The sequence below is a fragment of the Aulonocara stuartgranti genome (assembly GCF_965226115.1).
Source record: "Aulonocara stuartgranti genome assembly, chromosome: 11".
NCBI lineage: Eukaryota > Metazoa > Chordata > Actinopteri > Cichliformes > Cichlidae > Aulonocara > Aulonocara stuartgranti.
In genome coordinates, this window is record NC_138947.1 from 11205231 (window position 1) to 11223678 (window position 18448).

At 39.3% G+C, this 18448-nt stretch overlaps 1 protein-coding gene across 1 annotated transcript; it reads right to left on the reverse strand.

The window, feature by feature from the left end:
• Positions 1 to 346: 346 nt before the first annotated feature.
• LOC309717670 (diacylglycerol O-acyltransferase 1-like) lies at positions 347 to 18180 on the reverse strand. Its single transcript, XM_082552389.1, has 17 exons — positions 17589 to 18180; positions 16395 to 16485; positions 14529 to 14569; positions 14097 to 14182; positions 9103 to 9155; positions 8496 to 8601; positions 5767 to 5895; positions 5444 to 5512; positions 5207 to 5310; positions 4843 to 4881; positions 4705 to 4746; positions 4160 to 4204; positions 3702 to 3814; positions 3245 to 3310; positions 2759 to 2846; positions 1885 to 1947; positions 347 to 1418 (listed from the first exon to the last, which is right to left on the reverse strand). The coding sequence occupies exons 1-17, from the start codon at positions 17828 to 17830 to the stop codon at positions 1269 to 1271; spliced, it is 1527 nt and encodes a 508-aa protein (XP_082408515.1). The 5' UTR covers positions 17831 to 18180; the 3' UTR covers positions 347 to 1268.
• Between the last annotated feature and the right edge of the window lie 268 nt (positions 18181 to 18448).

The following is an 18448-nucleotide window of genomic DNA, read 5'->3' on the forward strand; positions in this document are numbered from 1 at the left end:
AGTATTTGCCACAAAGAATGAAAGCAGCTCTGAGTGCAAAAAGGAGTCCAAACCAATGCTATCAAGGCTTTTCGAGTGTAAACAGGATGTGCAAAAGAAATTTTTTACAAAGTTAAAATCTCAACTTCCCTTTCTAGCAATATATTTACATATGGCTGCACGGAGGAAAGAAAATACATGAAGGCTATGAGAACGCTGCACTTGTCTTCTTGTTTTCTGTATATTTCACTTTCAATACCAAATATTGTCTATTTACTTTTAATCTTTTTTTTTTACTTTTAAACTAAAATGAGAAAGACCATGTTCATGCCAAAATGGGAAAAAAATCTAAATAACACACACTTCATAAGACTTAAATTAAAACTTTATTTTCAGACACAAAATGTAGTTTGAATTATCATTAGATGTTACTTGGCACTAGTCTGGTGTTTAATACAGCACATTCTGTAATTGTTTTTACCACATTAGTCGTTTTTGTTGTCATACAAAATTTTAAAAAAGTCAGTACAAAAAAAAGTGGTGCCGCAATTGATACATGGCAGCTTCTCAGTTAAAAAACACCCCAAACATACACACACAGACTTTATAACCAATAACCACAATTTGAAAGAGAAAGTTACATTAATAAAATCCTAGAAGTATACATTCTTCTTATGATCCTCCCCTCACAGTAAAACCAAACAGTTTAAGGCCCCTTCGGTCACAAAGTGAAAAATGATTGGATCATAGATCTCTTTCCTAACCAACAACAACCCTTTGAATCATGGTGTCATATTAGCATTTCATAGTGTTCAAGCACAGTGTCTCCACTGTGATTCACATGCTAAAGATAAGTAAACCCTTTATGGAAATAGAGTAAAGAAGACCCTGTGTCTGCTGTTCTCACAGTACCAATAACGACAAACTCACCATAAACATGAATCCCCAAACTAACCATCAGGTTTTTACAAGGCACTGAAATAAAAAAATCCCCTGAGTATGATGCTGTATGCTACATCACCTTTCTCCTTATGTTACAGTAGTGTTTCAAGATGGACATTTAACTATTTCTGCTTTTCCCCCCACTGTATTCTCAGCTTTTCCAGCAGGAAGACACAAAAGTCAGTGTGTCTAATGTAAACACACTACAACCACAACACAGTCGATGTGACCCGCTCATCCTGACATGTAGGAGTAGCGGACAATATGTGTTACCAGTGCTTTAGTTTAGTGGTATTTACACTTGAGTAAGAAAGATGTGTTGCAAGTTGTGTGAATATACATGTGTATTAGTCTCCCTCCTGTCTGTAGTGAATGACATAGTAGTCGTGGACGTACATGAGGACAGCAAACGGCTGACCGATAATGATGGAAATCCAAACTGCAGCGTTGCCGTAGTTACCACGCAGGAAACAGCCAACGAACCAGGCTAATGGAAGCTGGTGAGCGAATAAAACATCATTAAAAAAAGCCCACAAGGAGTAATCATGACATATCACTAATGACAGCCCTAATTAACCTAACTTTAATTTATTTAACTTCTTATTTCTTTTTGTTTGTAAATATTAAACCCAGAGAGACAGCCCATGATAGCCGATTATCATTGGTACATCAAACATCCCCCGCTACATTAATAAGGCTATTTATTAAGTTAATTATTTCGGGGTCAAACACTGACAACACCGCAAGATGTCCATCAACAGTTCAAAGAAATATCATAAAAACGTCTGTATTTTGACCCTCTGTATGACTTAGTTATATACAATGATGACATCTGGTCTCCATATAGCTTTGTTTTTCTTTTAGCATTTTTAAACACTGAGCAGGAATTCGCACCCATGTTACATTAAAAATTTCAGTACACGGCAGTTTGTGTCAACTGTAGCTGTATATTTATCGTCTTACCTGTGCCATCATGCCCATAAAAGCCCATAACCTGAACATCCTGAGGGGAACACTCACTAAGTACTGGCAGATAGGGAAACACACAGGGAAAGAAATCAGATCAGAATCATCAATATTCAGCTATAATTTCTAGAAATATGCTTGACAACTTGCACCACACTGATAAAGAGGTACAACACTGTGTACATTGTATTTTTTCCAGGTCAACGTGCGGCCATGTAAGAAAGAATGTTTTTCACAGCACTGTATGCAATCCTGTGAAAAACAAAACACACCCAATGATTCATAACTTGAAGCAGATAATTTCTGTATGACTTTATCAGTCATGGAGGCATTTTGAGCCACACTTATTTACAACATTGTTTCAGTTCATTGAGGTCTGGACTTTGACACCTTCATTCATTTCTTTTTCAGCCATTCTGTTGTAGATTTGCTGCTGTGCTTGGGACCATTGTCCTGTTGCATGACCCAGACACTGGTCACGGTCAGGTCACTGAATGCAAGCGCTCATGTCCTGTGGCTGCAAAACAAGCCCAAATCATCACCCCTCCACCACTGTGCTTTATATTTAGTATGAAGAGTTTGTGCTGATATGCTGTGTTCTTGTTCTGGTCACTTTGGTCTCATCTGTCTAAACAACATTGTTCCAAAAGTTTTGTGGTCTGAACCACAAAACTTCTGTAATGTCCTGAACATCAGTAAATGCTCCGGATGAGCGAAGAGGAAAAATTTCTGCTCTCATAGAGGTGCTAACACTTCTTTACTAGTTAACCAATCAGTGCATTTGATTAGCAGCACCTGGTTGCTACTTTTTTCCCTTTTTGAATGACAGTGAAAGCTCAGCAGAAAAAGCAGTTCTGGTCTCTATTCTTACCTCATGGAAAAAGGCTGACAAGAAGAAGACAGCTGATTGGCTGAACATTTTGCTGAATCCTCTCCTCAGAAGCGGCTTGTAAAAGTGGCTGCAAGACACAGAAGAACAGATATAAAAATGTGTGAATACCTACATTCAAATCAGAGAGATTATTCTGAGAACAAATTATATTTTTTCAGTAAACTAGAATTTGTTTACCGTGTGTACTACAGTAGACCTGCTGTAATTCTGTCTCTCTAAGAGAAAATACACTTTAGAAAGCACCGCGTTCACTTCATCTTGTTTAATAGAAATGTATTTGCTCCTGTTGCTGTATTTACCACCGCTGCTTATTCAATTATAGCCAGATGAATCCACTTCCTAAATACATCAGTGTGCCTTGTTAAGCGCATCCCGCTGCATCAAATTCACCGCCGTCTCCTGTGCCGAGTCCTATAATTTAATTCCTCCCTTCTAATGTCCAACTGTGTGAATAATTCACTTTACCGTAGACACCACTTGTGCACTGGGATGTTCCAGTTCTGCCAGAAATATGTCACCGACTCCGAATTCCTATAAAAAAAATAAAATAATAATAAAAAGCCATCAAACAGTGTGCTGGATTACAGCCTCTAAATAATGAATTTAAAGCAGCTTGATTAATATTGATAGACATAAGGAAATCTGTTTTCATGAGAAAGGAGGAAATAAAAGCAATTATTCCACAGTCCACTGACTGACACCTATTTACAAATATTAGAAATACACAAACTGATTCATAAGTTTACTGCTTTGATTATACAAATGGCATTGATATAAACCAAATACATTCATGAGAATGCACATAAATCCGCTCTCTTATGCACACATGCAGTTATTAGCGCATGGAGCTACTCTGAAAAAGTGTTTGAGCACAGTCCACCACACCTCATAAAAATCACAAACAACACAGACAAAAACTTACCACCAGTCTTTGTAAAACTGTCTGTCACCAAAGCGCAGCAGCTCAGCTGTGAAGTTCAAAGATGAGTGGAAGAACCAATAGAAAAACATCAGCCAAAGCAAGTGATTAGGAACCTGGAAAGACAAGTTCAAGTCTCGTGAACAAGAACAACACATGACCCTCACCCAACATGCTGCTGCATGCTCAGTATACGCAGTAACTGTTTACAGCTTAAATATAAATTGGCATATGCGCGCACACTACATGCATGTATTTGCTTTAATGATGACTGAGAAGTTGCACTACAGTTGTAGCATGATCTCTGGTCATAAATAAACTGTAGCTTTATACTGCAAGTCCAAAACACTGACAAGTACAAGAACTGGAAATTAACAGTTCTGATCTCTTGCTTCACATTTTTATCAAAACTGGAGCTCTGTTTTGATGTCACGGTGCTTAATGTTATAGTGTTTACGCACAGCCAGTCGCAGGAGTCTCTCAGTCATCCTGGACAGATCCATGTCCTACAGGAGAGAAAACACGAGGCGTGAATTGACAAACACACAGTAAAGGTCGTTACACACCAAGCACATTCCTAAAAAGTGAGAAGAAATTCATGCATTTTTAAATCCGAACTTGTTGCATAACTTCAATTTCATGCAATTATCACGAGAATGCAGCAGCAAGGAGGATTTCCTCCACTGAGCCGACTGATCTGGAACGTTGTCTGAGGTAAAAATAATAATATATTATAGTTTACTATTTACATGTTTTTGTAAATTCAACACTTGTGGGAGCTTTGAGCCTAGAGCGCACTTGTTGCCAAATGCTGTGGTCTGATTGGTCAGATCTGAGCGGAAAATTGAGCTTGGTTGCAAATAAGGTTGAAAATTTGCAAAATTATGCAGCTGGTGTGAACGTTACAGAATTTATTTTTAAGGCACAAAATACTTGAACAGATTTTACACATCTGGTTTAAAACCACTTCACCCTTGTAGCGTCTGTCTCATTTTGCCTGACTTACCTCTAGTGGTTTCATTGAGCTCTGAATGATGGGAATCATCCACTGACAGAAAGAGAAAAAAAATACTCAAGCTACTTTAAGACATGAGCTGCAATGTACACATTTTAAACGGTGATGTTTAGGTTTATCCGACTGTACCTGCTGAGTGAGTCCAACTAACAGCTGGGTGAAAAAAAGCTGAGGAGAAAGGCACAAATTGATAGAGTGACATTATTTCAGTGATATAAATGGCCTTTTTTCAGTTTCACTCTTAAAGGATGCACCTGTTTGTGTGACATGTTGGGATTGTGCCCTGTGTTGTTGATCAAACTTGTACATACACTGCATCGTATCCATAACCCAATATTTCTGCAGAAATATGCCACCTTTATACTGTGATCTAGCACTTAAGCACTTTTAGGTGATACTTCTAATCGTCTGAGTGTGTGTCTGTGCTTACTTTGAACACACAGCTACACTAAAGGTGTTTAATGGGTGATGCTGACATGAGATATTTCCTCACCATCTCAAAGAGTCTCCTTAGCAGGAAGCTCATGCGAATGTTTGGAGAGCGGGGGAAGTTGAGCTCATAGCACAGAGTTGGCGCAAAGATGAAGTAGTACATGTCTACAGAGGTGGAGAGAAAGTCAGTGTGTTAACCAGAACATGTGACACAGTAAAACAGAAACAGTGGTGCATCACAGAAACACGATCAACTCACATCCCAGCAAACAGTAATGATAATAAAAGCTCTGAGTACCTCGGAGGGTGAGGTTGCCAGGATAGCACACTTTGCGTTCACCTTCATAGAAACGCTGTTCTGACGGGCCTGTACCAGACATAAATAAAATTTACACCATTCATGTAAGTTTCATCAGAAAGCTGTGATGTCAACTATCTGCCAGTAGATGTCATCATAACAGCACGAGCGATATACTGAAACCTCTTTCTGGGTAGAAACTAAATCACATTAAAAGCCATTTCGAGTATAAAAACAAAATGATAATGTATATTGCTTACTTTCTTATGATGTCAGTGAGTGTAAAATATAAATCTAAATAAGCATGCGTATGTGTGACTTACAAGACAGTGACCTGGACAGTTTCTTTGCCTTCATAGTGCTCAGCTCTCTGCACCACAAGTTGACATCCTTATAGGAGTACAGTTTAAGTAAGATAATGGTGTAAGTACCAAGTACGAATAAACCACCAACTGTCATGGGGAGAGGGAGAAAAAGAGGTAAGGATTAGTACTGTGGATAAACTAATGCAGAAACATGTAATTAGCTCATATGTGATCTAAGAAGAAGATGAGGAGGAAGATATGAGGGGATGCTAACAGTAAGGAAAAATTAGCGAAGAAGAATGGATGAGGACATAAAAACTAAAAGAACAGGAAAAAAAAATTATGGGATGTACGTTAGAAGCAGAGCCAGGGACAGGATGGAAAACAGAGCAGAGAGGTAGGAGAGTGAAAAAGGAAAGGAGACAGACAATGAGAGGCTGTCATTTGATCTGGAACAAACAGCTGAATAAATCATCTCAACACAAAGTATAAAAGCAGTCTAACTATGCCAAGGACATTATTACATAGTCACCATGTTGTTGTTGTTTTTTTGAGAGAATGTGCACTCAGAAACCCGTGCCAAAGTTTGTGCTAATTGGCCAATGAGGAAAAGCTGATTTGAAAGGAGATCAATAAACATATTTAGTAAATTGCAAGCGCACGCTTACACCAGCTTGCCTACCAGGGCTTTATCAATAGTCACCATATGCTTGATAGAAAGGGATCAAGCCGGACAGAGAACAAACACGCACACGTATATGTGCACAAACACTCAGAAACGCACAAACAAAAACTGCCTGTTGTGCCAGCAGGGTGAGGAGGAGGTCAGCACACCTGGCAGCAAACCATACCAGATCTTATCCATTAACCATCTGTCTCTCTGGCTCAGTGTGGCTCCTAAACTGCTAGATTTTCTTCAAGACAGTGACTCAAGAGATAGGAATCGTAAAAAAATAAATAAATAATAAGCACACAGAGGCGAGCCTGAGTGGGGAAAAACATGCCAAAACCAGCCCCCTCTCAGATGTGGTGTCGCCTAACGCTGTACTACACTATGCAAAGAAAGCTTTGACAGCTTTATGCATGCAGTTTCTGAGTCGTCGTTTGATAAGCTGAGTAAGAGCGTGCTTTAGAATATTAGAGGGTGGTTTACACCTGCTTATAAAAATACACAATGTATGTGGCACTGCACTTTACACCATCTATGTGGACGTCTGAATATCTGTGTGATTTTTATTTTTCAGTTTTTCAAATTCGCACTGTTATCAGAAACACTGCTGTAAGGACACTCAAACCCAGGTGCACACACTTAAAGCCATGATGCATTAAAGGACCAATCCAAAGCTTTGGAAATAATGAAATGATGTCAGCAGATAACAGTAAAGTTTAGTAGTATGTTACCAAATTTGATTGAATATCTATAAATGTGTTCTTTTTCTCCGTCTGTCACACAGACACACAAAATTAGCTGTGTTTTGTAACAGGACGTTGCATTTACATGATAATTGACAATGTGACTATGAAAACATCCCTAATATATGCCCCCAAAACCTAATATCAGTACGCACACATATTCGTACATACACACACCTGCCCTCTGTCAATTGTCCTTCCTGTGCGAACAGCAGTGCAGAGAAAACAGACAGACAGATGGACCGACTCTACACCTCCCAGTGAGAGAACAGATGAGATGAGGGAGGAGAAGAGGAGAGAAAAAAATAACCCAAAAGGGGAAACAATGACTTTCTGGGATAAAATAAACCAGCCTTACATAGGAAACTCCCAACATGGATGTCCTTTGATTGATTTAAAGTCAGAGGTGTGCTTACTAAAGCTTGAAGAGTAAAGGACTGGTGCTGTGCCAAAACAACTGAACTAAATACATTTATCAAGTCCATGACATAAAACACTCCTACCGTGGAACATTTGTGGATTAAGTGACAAATGTGACCTTGTCGGTGAAATATTTGTCAAGTTCGTTACGTGTTCCAGCTAAAACTCTACACCCCGGTACAGGCTAAGATTTTACCGTAGTATAAACCAGTCAGTCGGCGGAAACAGTGAAATTTGGATAACCACCACCACCATCAAGAAATTTGCGATGACACAGCAAATTATTGTCATCAAGCAATAACATTTCAGTAGATGCAATAATCTATTGTTTTTATACAGAGTAATGCACATTAATGTGATTGTTTCATGGTAAAAGAAAAAAAAAAAAAAAAAGGTGCTTAAAGAGTATTTCTCATTAAATTTATGAGGACTTCTGTCTACTTGTCTTTCCTGTAAAAATACGGCGTGCTGTATTCCCAGTTCATCATGGGTCAATCATGTTGCGTGTATGATGAAGACAGAAGGTAGTGAACCACACCCCTTTCCATTCCTTTCCTATCCTTTCTTCTCCTTTCCTCCCCTCTCCTCTCCTCAGAGCCAGCTGGAAACAATCCAGTCATGACCAACTGGTCCATTACCACTAACCGACTCCAATTATGACTCTGTATCAGAGATGCCTTTTACTGCACTGCCAAACTGGCTGCGTGTTTCTGTGAAGGGCAAGGAAGTGGATGTTCTCTTAATCTTTATTACCCTTAAATTATTTTCTACATTGTAAACTACGAGTGAACGGATAATGTTTTGGCTGCATAAGAGATGAGACCATTTTAGTAAATTATTTGTCGCAGTAATGTACAGTTGTTAGGAACAAGATTGCAGGGAGGACAGTTGAATAATAGGGAAACACATTTTACCTGAGGTCATGGAGGGAACCAATAGGACCACTGCTGCAGGAAACGTTAGCAGAACGGCCATGTTAATGAAATGGACCAGAAATCCCACAAGTTCACTGAATGAACCCTGTGTCCAAAAAACAAACAAACATAGGAACAGCAGGAGTTTTTTATCTTAACAATGTATCCATTTCTACAAAACTGCCTCCGTTTTGGTCGCATGCTTTTAGCCTTGGGTATTTACTGGTGACCTAATTCTAAAACACTGCCAATTATTACAGAAACTAAATGTTTTAACCATTTTTTACTTCTCACCCCACCACAGATCACATTTTAAGTTATTCTGGCCTAGTTAAGTTAAAAAACAACAAAAAACTGTTCCAATTCGTGCCAAACAGGCAGAGCATAACTGAATGTGGCCCAAATGTAGATGGTGAAACTAATTTCTCATTTTACCATTTCACATTTGCAGATGCAACTGGGGAGGGTCAGCTCCACAGTCAGCTTTAGAGAACAGTTTTAGGAAAATAATCCCACCCGAGACTTGGGAAAGTGCTCTGAATTCAGCAGTCCGGTTAAAATTCACACTGCTCTCACGTTTTAGTGCAAGCAGGGTTTCTCTCCTCACCTTCGACAGCTGCCTTTCGGTATAGAGAGCCACCAGAATGAACACATTGGACACTGTCGGACAAAATGAACCATGTCAGTGCTGATGCTCAGTGATCATTTTTTCAGCCTGTATTTACACTAGGGAGCTCATGAACTGAAGACATTTTGGCTCCGAAAACACTGGTATTCAGCAGAACTCCATCATTTTAGTCAGTGACTTCTACGTTTTAAAAGCAGTGCTGAGAGAATATACCAATTTCATGTTTTGACTGAAAATTTCCTGAAACCTGAGCAACATGGTGTCTCTCACACACAGACACACACAGACTTTCACATGATTAAATAGCAACACCTGATGAAAGAAATGAACCGGCAATAACAGAGCATATGTGTTTCACAGCATATACCAACTGCTAGACAGCTGAGTGACTAGACCAGTCGATGTGTGTGGAAAAGCTCTCTCTCTCACACACACACACACACACACACACACACACACACACACACACACACACACACACACACACACACACACACACACACACACAAAGAATCACATCATTTTTTATTCTTTATCTTTTGTTTCCTGCACAGTATATCCATCTCCATATTCAGTGTCTGCTGCTCTTTTGACAACTTGTATGATGTGGAGGTTATCAAATAAATGAGTGTACTTTAAACTGTTTACTTGAATATGTAAGATCAAAAAGGCCATGGAGCAAATGACTGTGACAGAAAAATCCCAAGTGAATCAATCAAGTAACATAATCAAGAAGATTCTTTAGTGAAGCTTTAGAAAATAAAATAAAATAAAAAAGAAGATATTCTACAGTATGATTTCATATCAACACTTCAGAAAGACAGGTCTAATTTTGGGATGTATGGTACTGTGCAAAAGTCTTGAGCAACACCTCATTTCTTTTTTACTTTGCTTCCAAGGAACTAGACTTCTTGTAATTTTTAAAGTGGTGTTGAGCAATAGTTCTCAAGGCTTTCTGAGAGTCTTTGAAAGTTTTCCTTTGGATACTGTCTGCTTTTTCACTCCTTTTCAGTCCATCAGAGGAAGGTTATTCTTTTTTTGTTTATACTGTAAAAAAGCACCTAACTCAAGGGCTAAACCAGTGTTGTTTCAACATAGAAAAATTAGAAAAATTATATCTTTAGGCCTTTTATTACTTGCAGCCTCTCACAAAAATCACACCATTTGTTCCAATTTTATTAGGTGAAACTATGCAAAATTACAAGGATAACATGGTTTAACAGGCATAACATAATATTTTTGCAGCAACGAGGTGATTCCCAAAGAGCTACCAACCAAAACCTTGGATGATATACAGTGTTTCATATCACTTACATCAGATGAAAATCTACTTCTGTCTCTGCATCTACCTGTATCAATATCTGTTTCAGTATCTAAAAGTTATGTTAAGAAATGGGGAAAAAAAAAACATCCAGCAAAGACTTGACAGAGGACCTGCGAGGTACATCTGGACCTTCAGATAATCCATCTGTTTGTTGAAGCCTCAGAAATGGTTTCAGTGGGAGGGTGACCATCAAGAAGACATTTTTAAGGAGGGAAATGGGGAGAAATGGCTGAGGTATGACAAATTACACAAGAACTGGACTGAAAATTGGTGACAATGGGGTTTACGGAGCGATGAGTCCAAATGTAAATTTTCTGGTTCAAATTGTTGTCAGTATGTACAGATCAGGACCAAGGTACATCACTGACTGTCTATAGCAGGGGTAGGCAACTCCAGGCCTCAAGTGCCAGTGTCCTGCAGGTTTTAGATCACACCCTGGGTTAACACACCTGAATCAAATGATTAGTTCATTACCAGGCCTCTGGAGAACTTCAAGAAATGCTGAGGAGTCATTTAGCCCTTTAAATCAGCTGTGATGGATCATGGACACATCTAAAACGTCCAGGACACCCGAACTCGAGGCCTGGAGTTGCCTACCCCTGGTCTATAGTCATAATACAGAGGAGGCTCTGTCATGGTTTGGGGCTGCATTTCAGCCAGTGGTGGAGACAATGATCCAAAACACAAAATGAAACAATATCAATCATGGACTGGCCTCCTCAGAGCTCAGACCTCAACATTACTGAAGCAGTGTGGGATCATCTTGACAGAAAACTGAATAAAGGGCAGCCAACATCCACAGACGAGCTCTGAATGGACTTCAACAAATCTGGAGAACTATTCCTGAAGACTACTTAAAGAAATGACAAGAAATCTTGTCTAAGAGAGTTCAGGCAGTGATGAAGATCACGTTGGTCATGCTAAAATATTGACTTTCAAGCTTGTTAGAATTGTATAAACTCTGTTTTTGGGGGGGTTCATCATGTGATCATCAACAGTGTCACCCTTGATAACTGCCATTACGAATCAATGTCTTTAGTCATTCAGTCACATGGTTGTTTTCGAGTTCGTGGTATACACGGCACATCAAAGACAGGAAGGAGGAAATGCGCTGCAGGCACAGCAGAGTCTATACAGTAAGATTACTGTGCACAAACGAAAGCAATTAATCAGCCTGTAGGCATCACTTCATCAGACCTCACAATACACTCCCATTATACTCATCTTTAAATGCACCTATAGGAAGGAAAAAGAAAAGTATGGAGTCAGGAAACCTGTCTTCTAACTAGGCTGCGTTTAACATAAGGACAACTCACGCTTTCAGCAAATATGCAAAGGAGAGTGTCGCAAAGGATAACACAGCAAATTTTACAAAGTACTGTGAGTGTATCAAGATCATTGGTGCTAAATTATAAAAAAGTTAAACAATTTAATACATTTAAATAAGGATCTTTATTGCTAGGACAGTTTTCTTTGACAATTTTATTATTGCCATCGTTGTCGTTGTATAATAATAAGAACAATTCACAGAATAAGAGACTTTTAAATGCAAAGAAGAGAAACCAGACAAAAGAACATCTGAGAAGAGCCCAAATCTTATTCCCTACTGCTTTTTCTTTTGCAAAGCATCTGTTGAGCCTCTTTGCCAAATACCAACTACTGTATTGTGCCCAAACTGCATGAAACTGGAACAAACAACTCAATTTAGCACCTGTTAGACACACAAACCTTTTATCTGGTGCCTTCAGGTATATATTGTAGAAGCAATGCACTTACTACAGCAAAGTAAAATAACATTTATCACTCACAATAGAGTTTTCTTAATGTCTAACTTTCTTTCCAAAGTTTGCCCATTTTGCTGGTAGGCTTCATGAAGTGTAGACTGTGTTTGTGTGTGTGGGAGTGTGCGTAAGTTACTGCAGTGACTCTCTGAATGCCCTCGGGGGATAGGCTGCTTTACAGTCCATGCCACTGTAAACAGACTCCCATCCTCACCTGCCTCTTACCTATTGTCTGTGCAGTCATTTGCCTTAACTCCATCCATTTCTCTCCTCCTCCCTCCCTTTCCCTTCTCCGGTCCCGAGTTGATGCGGCACTTTACTCCACCACTCTCCTGCTCTTTCTACCCCGTCTCTCTCTGCCTGTTCTTGTCCTGTTTTCCAACCATCTATACAAATTTACTTACTTAACTTGGCTTCCATTAAATCCTTCCTCCTTACTTCTCTTCTTCATCCCTCTCTCTTACTCCCTCCTCCTCTCTGCAGGAGAACACCAGTATGCAGTATATAGGGCAGGTGAGTGTCCCTCTAGAGACACTGAAAGCTGCACTACTGCAGACCTTCACTGCAATATACTATAAAAGTAAGTACTCGGAAAACAAAAAAACTGCATGTGTTCGTCTTATAGCAGGGTAGGCCTTAAAGGAAGTGGCTCTATAATCAGTTTTAAATGTTTTTTCCACCTAGTTTTCTGAAACGTTCTTGCTAGGTTGGTCCGCAAATCGCAACGAATTACTGAAACATAAAAGAAAATACAGTACATAAGGCAAAAACAGAGTCTGTATAATTCTAACAAGCTTGAAAGTCAATATTTTGTTTATTCTTTATCATTTTTATTCCTCTCTTAAACAAGAGTCCTTTCAATTTCTTTAAGCAGTCATTCAGGAATAGTTCTCCAGGCTTCTTGAGGACATTCAAAGCTCTTGAACGTTAGCTGCCTTTTGTTTTAAAATTGTTCCGTTGTGTGTTTGACTGCTCTGGCAGTGTGTTTGGAATCATTCTCATGGTGAAAACAATGAAGCTGTTGCCAATCAGACACTTTCACGATGGTACTGCATGGTGGATGATAATCTGGTGGTACGGTACTCTTCTGTATACAGAAATCCATCAAGATCCCCAACACCACTGACTGAATTCAGCCCCAAACAATCACAGAGCCTCTACTGTGTTTTACAGATGGCTGCAGACACTCGCTGTTGTACCACTCTCCTTACCTTCTCCACACATAGTGATGATAATTTAAGCCAATCCATTAGTTCGTTGCCACTGATTTTCTATCCAGTTCTTGTGCAATGTGGCGTGCCACAGCCTTGTCTCCCAGTTTCTCCTCCTTATGACTGACTTCTTGGCAGACACCCTTCCCGTGAGACCTTTTCTAATAAGCAGTAGATCAATAAACTTAAGGTCCAGATGGATCTATCAGTTTCTGTTTTTGTCCTATAGCTTAAGGGCAAGACTTTCAAACATTGTTCATTTACTGTAGGTAACTTTTTTTGCATGACCTGACATTTACACTTACATATCACACTTTTGTCCCCCACTTGTTTTGGTGATAGGATGTTAGCAAGTTTCTAAGGATTTTATTTTAAAACTGGTTCTTTGCTAAATTAAAACTTTCCCCAGAACATTTTCAGGTACAAGGAGTGGACTGAAAATGAGTGAAAAAAGTCACCAACCTTCATACAACCTGGAATACTACTGCTTAAGATCACTTAAAATTGGTCATCCTGGTCTTGGTTATACAAGCATTTCGTGCACGTTTTGTAGCTGAGATTTTTATGTTTTTTTAAACCCAGAAATAATATAATCAGTGTAAAATAATATTGAATCATTTCCATTATTTTGAAGTGTTACACAGAAAATATACCTACCAATCACTAGGCAAGCTGCTGGCCAGCTGTAGGGATCATTCAGAAACAAGGAAACCACCTGAACAGGATCGACCAAAACACCGTACCTAAAAAAACAAAACAAAGAACGATGGCCAAAAGAAAAGCCAGGATCCAAATTAAGACAGGTGTGTTTTTACAGATCTGAGCTTCAATGTAAGTAACAACTGATGCAGCAGAAAACTGAGCGCTGGCTCAGTTTTCTGCTGCATATATAATATTTTCCACAGCGGTTATTTTAACTTCTGAGAGGAAAAAAACCCCACAAGTGTAACAAATGACATTATGACGAGATGAGTTACATGAACCTCGTGTCACATTTAAAACACCACCCTCATTAATGTTAAGAATGGCACATTGGGTAAAAGTAGTCCATGAAGCCTTTTGAAATAATAGCTAATAAAACATTCTCACCGTAAGAGGTTTTCTAAGAAGAGGCGCGCGTTGCTCAGTACCTGTAACAAAAAGACAGACAATGATAAATATTTCTTGCACAACAATCCTCCTTACACTGTTCTCCACATGTACATTTATTTCATGGTTCTCATTTTAAAGCCTTCAGCTTTAATTGAATTGCCTCATCGTTCTGTATCACTCTCTCCTCCATGGTCGTCTCCTTCTCTTGCTCCCCTCTTTTGCACTCCTTGCTGTATCCTGTCCGTTTGCTCTCCTCAGCTAAATGGATTGTAATATCTTATTACCAAACACAAAATCTCTGGGTCTGTCAGAATGAAGGAAAAACCTCCTATAATGAACACAATGATTTGTTGGATTAGCGGGGTTCACCACCTGAATCTCCTCGTTTCCTGCTATAATTGGCCCATTCTCCCAAGCACGGGCGAGAAAGAACTGCAAAATGTGCTAAGCTTGACACTAACAGGTCAGTTATTTTATGGTGGATGTACACTATTCGACATCTCTAGAAAATACACATTAGCTAGTTAGCTCATCTGTTCACACTTCATCACAATGCAGTTAGCGTTGCAACGCAAAATAACAAATGTGATCTTCATCTTGTGAACAGTTTCAATGAAGAACTGTTTGAGGTTTCACTAAAAATCTGACCAATACTCTTGGAGAAGCAGCCATTCTTGTGAATGGGGAATAGATGAACAACAGATTCCTGACTATGGCTAAAGCTCATAGGGTTTTTTTTATTGATGAGTGAAAAATTATCTGCCTGAACTATTTAACTTGAACAAAATACTTTAGAGTCTTGTGTGTCTGTGTGTGTGTCTGTGGTAAAGCTGCTGAGCCCCGCCTGAGAGGAAACTCTGCACAAAGAGGAAATGAGTGGACAGAAGCAGCACAACAGTAATGACAGCAAAACGTGACTCTGCATATTTTTTTCCTCTTCACTTGGATGAAATGCAGTGAAAACTCTGCATTTTATCAGGATGAATGTTGGCTGAAACGCTGGTGACATTTTTATACAATCACCATTAGTACAAACAAGGGTCAGCAGAAGTGTCGGAGGTCATGCCCATATATCAGAAGATAAGTTAATCAGGGTCTTAATCCGGACAATCGTTTTGTTTACTATTTAATGCAATATTGAATTATCTCAGTGTATTAGTCTATGACAGTGGATGGTCTGTATCACAAAAGTCCATTACTATCTATACTAATTGCTAAACTGATATTAAGTCATATGCAATAAAATAAGATTTATCTTACTGAAAAAAATCAATAATCAAAAAGTCTAATTACAGGAAGTGTGGTTAGACAGATTGTTCTACTAATAGCTTGGAGGTGTCCACTTGACAGGCCTGTACTGCGAAGCAGGATATCATTGTATACAGGTCAGTTGGGGGCTAACACTGGGTTTTTGTATTATGAAGGTGGTTCCCATCTTACTGGGGTACATCACCGTGGTAACTTATGCTGCAACCCTAACACCATCGGGGCTGCAGCTGAAAGCAAGCTGATAACCAGTTTTCTTTCGACTGCTTATCCTGACTTCCATTTACTTCCATGTACATTGTAATCATAAAAATCATAATTTCATACAATACATCTGTCAAAAACACAAAAACTGACAATTACACCCACACTAAGAGCTGCTGGAATTAAAATTAAAGAAAAAACATGAGTGGGAAATAGAGATGGGAAAGACGCTTGGCTTTATGTCACTGGATACATGTTGGCCATGTTTGGAAATTCATTGAAATATCAACAAAAATATCATCTTATGTGCTCAAACAACAAAACAAGATTGTCAAATGCTTTTTTTTTTAGGATTTTCATGGGAACACATGTTTCCTTTTGTCTGTGTCTTACCAGCATTACCACACACCAGTTGAGGACTCCTCTGTAGTTTTTATAACCACTGGCTGAACTCAGCAGGGACTCCTGTGTCTTGTGACAGTTACTGAAATAAATCAGATGGATACAGTAAATGAGTGAGACAATTAAAAATGAATGTATTTATGTTGCATTGATTTTCATTCGAACTCTAGCTGCAACAATAGGACAAAGTTAAATACACAGTGAGATGCGCTAGGAGCTCTGTGAAGGTTTTTATAGTCCTGCAACAAACATGTCCTGTGTAAAACTAAGTAAAACCCAATCAACAGCTTGTAGAACCACCTTTAGAAACAAGAGCTTTAAGTAATCACTTCCTGTCTGTTTTTATTATTATCATCTCACATCACTGTGGGGAAATTTTGTCCCACTCTTCTTTACAGCACTGCTTCAATTGCTTGAGGTTTGTAGACATTCATATGTGCACAGATCTCTTTTACCGATGGCTGTAGACACTCACTGTTGTGCATCTCTCCTGACCTCCTCTGTACATACTGGTGATAATTTGAATTTCAAATTTGGATTCATCACTTAATTGAAACTGTTGCCACTGATTTTCAATGGAGTTCTTGTGTAGTTTGGCATTCCTCAGACTTTTATCCTCCCTGTTTCCCTATATTAAAAACTGCTTTTTGACTACACCCTTCCACCCAGGCCATTTCTGATGAGGCTTCAGCAATCAGCAATATAAACGAATATGCGAAACTTTTGCAAACCAAACAGTGTTATATCGGCTGTTTGTGTTACATAACTGGTCTGAGAAGATTAAGTTAATTCACGCCTATTCATAGGGTTCCCCTTTACACAGCCTCCCACGAAACAACCCACATTGTGCATTTTATTTATTGGAGACACATATACCCGATCTTAAAGTTCCTGGAACTCGGCCCAGCAGCACTAAAGAAGAGCGGGAGTGTAAGTATGAATGAATGAGTGACAACTGTGGAAAAATAAACAGGCTCTGGTCCAGATCGTCCCCCCACGACCCTGAACCAAGTCGTTACCGACAATGAATAACAAGGACACGTATCTAGCATTAAGAAACGCTAGATACAACATTAGCCGTTAGCTACGGGCAGCATGTTGTCATATCTTTCCTGAAGGAAAAACAAAAAACTCTTCCCACTTTCCTCAAACTGGGCAACACTTCAGTAAGTTTATCCAGCTCACCTCAACATGTCACTTATATCATTCCTGCGTTTCTTCTTATCGTTCTTCGTTTTATTCCGGCTTATTTCCAGTGAATGGTCATGTTTGTTATGTTCATTTTCAAAGCTAATGTCTGCGGCCACCAAGCTCTGACGATCCCCTTCAAACCTCCTGTTCATCGGCTGGAGAGTCGCAGCTCTCGCCACTGCGAGAGTCGCTCTTCTCCTGTGGGTTAATGCTTCGGCTGGCTTGTAGTCACCCATGATGACAGAGAGACAGCGATGGTATAGAAAAACCAAGTAATAACTCACAGAAGTCCACTTCAACCGTTCACTGCGGATAATAGCATGCTTGTAGCAACGGTGACACCCAGGCGTAGTAGTACAGAGAAGGGGAAGTAAAAGGGTTGCAAAACAATCCGCCCAAAGCTCAGATTTCAGTACAGTTCACACACACACACACAGAGGTAGGAGTGTATTCATAACGCTGATGGTGAAAGCACTGTAACTTGTTTGACTGTTGCACACTGTGTGGCAGGTGAGTCAGAGTCTACTCTGAGGGCTTAGGCGGTTCATGGAAGAGGCGTAATGAGCTATTATCCGGGTCCCAAACAGCATGTAAGCATGTTAGAGACAACACAGCGCAGAAATGCGGGGTTTGAGCAATAATAAAGACATGTGATGCATACTAAACGCCAGCAAGACGGAAGACCAGCAGAATAACAAGTTGACAAAATAGTCCATCAGTTCATTCCCATTCACCACTCTCGAGGCTTTATTATTAGAAGATGTTAATTAGAGGATCAGTGTAATTTTCTTGTAGTTCATGTTGGGCAATTAAAAGTTGAGTTCCAAAATAATTAAGTATCAGCTAAAGATGTA

Coding starts and splice junctions, on each gene's coding strand:
- LOC309717670 (XM_082552389.1), bottom strand. CDS start 17,830: ATGGGTGACTACAAGCCAGCCGAAGCATTAACCCACAGGAGAAGAGCG. Junction 8,602..9,102: donor CCGAAAGGCAGCTGTCGAAG/GTGAGGAGAGAA, acceptor TTTTGGACACAG/GGTTCATTCAGTGAACTTGT. Junction 1,419..1,884: donor TTATGGGCATGATGGCACAG/GTAAGACGATAA, acceptor TTCGCTCACCAG/CTTCCATTAGCCTGGTTCGT.